The following is a 6,000-nucleotide window of genomic DNA, read 5'->3' as shown; positions in this document are numbered from 1 at the left end:
TCCGTGTTGAATGAACCAAACTAATGTTAACAATTGCTCTACCTATTGATCTTCCCAGAAGATCAGAGTTATTCACAGAGTGTAACTCGAAGATGTTTAAATCCTAAATACTGAATGGCCACCTCGCTACACATGTACAACGATTACCATAAAAGTCGTTCCTGCTTGCTACTGTGTTTAATGGTCCTAACCTAATTCTAGCAATTATAAAGAACAACAAACTCCGGGCCACTAACCCAGACTATGCATTAATCATAATTAATCAGCGCTTTCGGAATGTTTACAATATATTACTCTTCTTCAGTTTTTGAATCCCTGCAATCGATGCCATAATTTGTCTACTCGGGGGCAGGGGTAGGACAATCGGTTGGAATGTTGCCTTCCGTAGCCCCAGATTAAGGTTCGAGGAGCCTGAAACTGGTTCCCAGTTCCGTGCTCATTAAGCAGTTTGTGTGGTCGTTAATTCCTAAGAAGAATTGAATGTGCAATATCTTTTTGGGGCTGATTGGAAAATCAAACTCGTCCCTGAATGCTGAATCTTTCTTAAACTTCATAACAGGGATTCCCCTTGTTTCCGAGAGGCACCTATTCAATTTCGAATCAGACAAAGAGTACAAAATGTATGACGGGCCACCATTTTTGATTTTGACGATTAAAACATTTTGTTGCTACTACTTGATATGTTATAGATGGATTGGTGTGTTTTATTTCAGGCTCGCCTTGGTCCTTAGCTCTGGTACCAGATAAAGATCCTATGGTTCCACTGTATGTTTCTATTGTTTATTGATGTTACCATAGAAACAATTAAATCGTCAATAAAAAGTATAATGGAGAGAAAGGAAGAAAGAATGAAGAAGAGAAGAAGAAAGTGGAGGATCATATAATGAATTGATATATAAAGATCCTAAACACGGGGCACTAAGATCTTTCTGGGATCTCTTGGATCGCTTTATCGTGTCTTATAATATCTAAACATTGAATGTCAGACTTTACTTTTTAAATTCTGCCTTGTTTGCAAGACTTTGTATAATTGTAATATAGTTATCTATCTGTAGTGTAGAATAGAAGTGTAATCCTTTATCTCGTGTATAAACAAAGTTTTGAGTACAGGTCAGTATTATGTTTCTAGCGTTTTCATATATATCTTGTAGAAAACGTTTTGTACTGAAGGATTTAGATATGTCGCATATTGACGTAGTCATTAGATTTTTTTTAAAGAAACTCTTTTTATCTTCTAGTCCTGAACAAAAGCGGCATGATATAATCCAATGAAGAACAGTTACACAGAATGCGAGAGCTTTTAATTATCCTGACAAATTCAAATAAAACAAAACCACAAAGAAATTGCGAGTGGTAAATATAGGACATATATTTGCCATTTCTCCTTGCCTCTCGAAGCGGAAAACATAAATACAAGTTGGTATTGCACCGGGGCCTGTTTTTTTTTAAATAATGAATTTGAGACATCGTCCTGATAAAAGATGAAAGGTTAGGAAAGCTCCTTCTTCACTAAAACACTCCATAAAGCGCAAGGAAGCCCATTGTTTGTTTATTAACACGTCACTAATTACTTTACGCAAATTAGTATGACGTCACTTTATCAAACCTGTCTCGGAATGTCTCTGTTTTCGTGGCCCTCACCTGGCCATGAACCAGATCGACCCAAGCTAGGGTTGGATTGTCTGCAATCCGTCCTAATGATTGATATTCCATTGTATGGCGTGCAAAGAAGCTTACGGTGAGGTATATACAAAAGACGGGACCGATACCGTCAGCAATAACTCATTATCATATAGCTCTGTATTTATACTTTTCTTACTTCAGCTGGGGTTAGTTACTGGATAACGTTTACAATCAGCACTACAAGGCCGAAAGTGTTGTTTTGACAAATAATAGTATTTCTCTTGACCCAGATAATCTAGAAAAAAACAACCTTAGATGGAAGCTTTTGTTGGGTGGGTTACACTTAAAGGAAACTTGAGAACAACACACATGTGTATTGCAATTATGAACATACTACCCTTTTTATGTTTCCGATCCAGTCTTTTCACGGGTGATCGATCCGACTACCAGTTCGTCAATAATATCCGCTAACTGAAAATAACGAACGGCATTGATACAACAGGATATTGACTGGCAATAATCGCTGTTTAAGGTAATGAAGTTGGTTTTCTGTGTCTCAGAAGTAGGCATGCTGGCTTTGTACGTGATCTTTAAGTCCCAAACGACAGAAAATAATTCTTGAAGTATATGTAGATATTACATGTACCAATATCATTCTGAAGGTAAGGCACTGTTTTCTAGTAGATGTTAGACGCTGATCATTTCTATACGAAACCATCGTGTTGTTGTAAGTGCTTTAATTTTAACTTCTGTCTGTGCGTGGGAATCTGCAGCATTTTCCGTCTTTTTATGAATTGACTGGATGCGAGAGGCGTAGTGAGCTCTCGGCGTAATATACTACCACACACACTAGACCGTAACTCATCGACCCAAAGGACTCCACTCACTGAAGCGCGGCACAAGCAATATCGGACTGTAAGCCGACCAAGTGACAAGGAGGATAAAATATTGAAATATTCTGACTACCGTTAAAGTGGATCCGGTGGTTAGATGAGACTACAATGTCTTTATCCAATGGGGTTATAAAGGAGATTTTACAACTGCAGTGTTAATTGTTCATGTGATATAAAAACAACTCGATGTTTGACGTTTTGGTTCACTATCCACAGATCTAAACATCCAGCATGATTACCAAACCAACGACAAATCTACTGTGGATTTTTCACAGCATTCAAATATTTCTGGTAGTCACCGAAGCTATTCAATTAAATGTTTCTATATCCGAGAGAGATCGTCTACCTGATGATATAGACGATAGCGTTGATGATGTCCAGTACGAAATTCGGAGTGATGTGTCACCTGAAACATTGTCTTTATTTACGGGTAGATTTCTACAAACTGCAGCATTAGAACTAAGATTCTCCTTTCCCTGTCCCGAGACTCCGGCAGGTAGAGGACCAAACACGACACGAGCTCCTACATCGATAGCAGAAGGGCAAATCGATCTATTGACTTCGGGTTCGTGTCTAATTCTGAATTTGGCCTCAGAAAATTTTACGTTATTATATAACCATCAAAAAGATATTAAAGAACCTGACTTATCAGGTACGTGTACCTCAAAGCAAACATTGGAAATGACAGTCGATCCGGACTTATTAGATCGGGCTGATTGTAACACTGGAGGCAAGGATTATATAGAACTACAGCTTTCTCTCAGGAATGAAAACAAACATTTGTCACGGAATGTCGGAAGCTTGGTAGGACTAGTGTCGGCTGCCATCTTTCTAGAACCAGAAGGTAGGTTTTATTATTTCTTATTTTGAACCCACTGTTACATGATCGTAAACATTAATGTAGCTGTGTTTTAACACTGACTGAAGAGTACCTGTGTGTTTAAGTTAGCCCGATGTGATGTCACACTAAATTTGTGTCTGATACCATCAATAAAAGTCAAATATGTTACATGTTATGTTCATAAGGAACATTGATGTATAATTTACAACAACGACATGTCCTGCATTAACTTTAACGTGTCGCTGAACACGCGTGATTGCCTAAATTTCTTTCTCTATCATTCTGTCAGCACACGTGGTGTACAGCGATAGGATACATGTTTACAGGTGTCAAGTAAATCATGGAAATCATATCTATTAATTGTTAAATTGACGTCATTCTTCACCTTGATAAATGTGTTTCATTCACTCAAATTGTCCTTAAACCAGTCTCATTGTATGTTGAATCAAGTTATTTCGTTGTAAGCAAGGCGAATCTATTATGTTTAATGATAACACTGTCTGTGTTCAGACAATAACATGTGACAATAACACATCACCAGACAATAACACATCACCAGACAAAAAACACGTGGACAGACAAAAACACGTGAACAGACAAAAACACGTGGACAGACAAAAACTCATGAACAGACAAAGACACATGGACAGACAAAAACACGTGAACAGACAATAACACGTGATCAGGCAAAAAACAAGGACAGACAAAAAAACACGGACAGACAATAACACGTGAACAGACAAAAACACATGGACAGACAAAAACACGTGAACAGACAAAAACACATGGACAGACAAAAACACGTGAACAGACAAAAACACGTGGACAGACAAAAACACGTGAACAGACAAAAACACGTGAACAGACAAAAACACATGGTCAGACAAAAACACATGGACAGACAAAGACACATGGACAGACAAAAACACGTGAACAGACAAAAACACGTGGACAGACAAAAACACGTGAACAGACAAAAACACGTGAACAGACAAAAACACATGGTCAGACAAAAACACATGGACAGACAAAGACACATGGACAGACAATAACAGCAATGCACTTGTAATTCGATGTTAACTGACGAGTCAGTTTTGGATGGAAATCTTTTACATACGTGCATGTGTTTGTAAAATAGTTTCTTTTGTTTTTGTGTTCATTCATGCTGAATTGAGGACCATTGATTACTCAAAAACTAGAAACCTACAGTAATTATAGGGCTAAAATACTGAACGACATTAAATACATTCAGTACTGTTAGATGTGGAAAAAACACGGATAATCAATATACATTTACATGTCGAACAGACACCAGGAATCGATAGCAGAAACATCAACTGTAGGCTGATGATGTGGTCAGATACATCAGTACATTATACATAAGAAAATATAACAAGGACATCACAGACAAATTGATGACATGTTAACATTGTATTTTTAAATGATAACTTACATAATTTAGCTACAGTAGCGGTATTAAAGGTACAATCTAAAACTTGCCGTTTTAGTAAATATTTAGATGAAAATAAGTAAAACTTTACTAAGACGAACAAGGTCGTTGTCAGGTACAGTAAAACTTTACTATGGCGAACAAGGTCGTTGTCAGGTACAGTAAAACTTTACTATGGCTAACAGGGTTGTTGTCAGGTACAGTAAACTTTACTATGGCGAACAGGGTTGTTGTCAGATACAGTAAAACGTTGCTATGGCGAACAGGGTTGTTGTCAGGTACAGTAAAAGTTTACTAAGACGAACAAGTTCGTTGTTAGGTACAGTAAAACTTTACTATGGCGAACAAGGTCGTTTTCAGGTACAGTAAAACTTTACTATGGCTAACAGGGTTGTTGTCAGGTACAGTAAACTTTACTATGGCGAACAGGGTTGTTGTCAGGTACAGTAAACTTTACTAAGACGAACAGGGTCGTTGTCAGGTACAGTAAACTTTACTAAGACGAACAGGGTTGTTGTCAGGTACAGTAAACTTTACTAAGACGAACAGGGTCGTTGTCAGGTACAGTAAAACTTTTCTAAGATGTAATACTCTACAGGGCGCGGCTTGTTATAATTCAAGGTCACAACAATGTTTTATATCATGTAATACTCTAAAGGTCGCGGTTTAATTCAAGGTCACCGAAATGCTTTATATCATGTAATACTCTACAGGTCGCGGTTTAATTCAAGGTCACGGCAATGCTTTACATCATATAATACTCTACTGGTCGCGGTTTGTTATAATTCAAGGTCACAACAATGTTTTATATCATGTAATACTCTAAAGGTCGCGGTTTAATTCAAGGTCACCGAAATGCTTTATATCATGTAATACTCTACAGGTCGCAGTTTAATACAAGGTCACGGCAATGCTTTACATCATATAATACTCTACTGGTCGCGGTTTGTTATAATTCAAGGTCACAACAATGTTTTATATCATGTAATACTCTAAAGGTCGCGGTTTAATTCAAGGTCACCGAAATGCTTTATATCATGTAATACTCTACAGGTCGCAGTTTAATTCAAGGTCACGGCAATGCTTTACATCATATAATACTCTACTGGTCGCGGTTTGTTATAATTCAAGGTCACAACAATGTTTTATATCATGTAATACTCTAAAGGTCGCGGTTTAATTCCAGGTCTCAG

General features: G+C 37.5%; 1 protein-coding gene across 1 annotated transcript in view; it reads left to right on the top strand.

Moving 5' to 3' along the window:
• Positions 1 to 2,747: 2,747 nt before the first annotated feature.
• The window catches only part of LOC132551515 (tyrosine-protein kinase receptor-like), a 41,661-nt gene continuing 38,408 nt past the window's right edge, over positions 2,748 to 6,000 (top strand). Inside the window, exon 1 of the mRNA XM_060215667.1 lies at positions 2,748 to 3,360. Coding sequence (XP_060071650.1) covers positions 2,748 to 3,360 — 613 coding nt within the window. The remainder of the gene's footprint in view (positions 3,361 to 6,000) is intronic.

This window comes from Ylistrum balloti, unplaced genomic scaffold (genome assembly GCF_031769215.1).
Source record: "Ylistrum balloti isolate Yb309-2 unplaced genomic scaffold, AGI_CSIRO_Ybal_v1 Utg370204, whole genome shotgun sequence".
Lineage (NCBI taxonomy): Eukaryota > Metazoa > Mollusca > Bivalvia > Pectinida > Pectinidae > Ylistrum > Ylistrum balloti.
The sequence above is the reverse complement of the archived record's forward strand: the minus strand, read 5'-3'. Positions and strand labels throughout refer to the sequence as shown.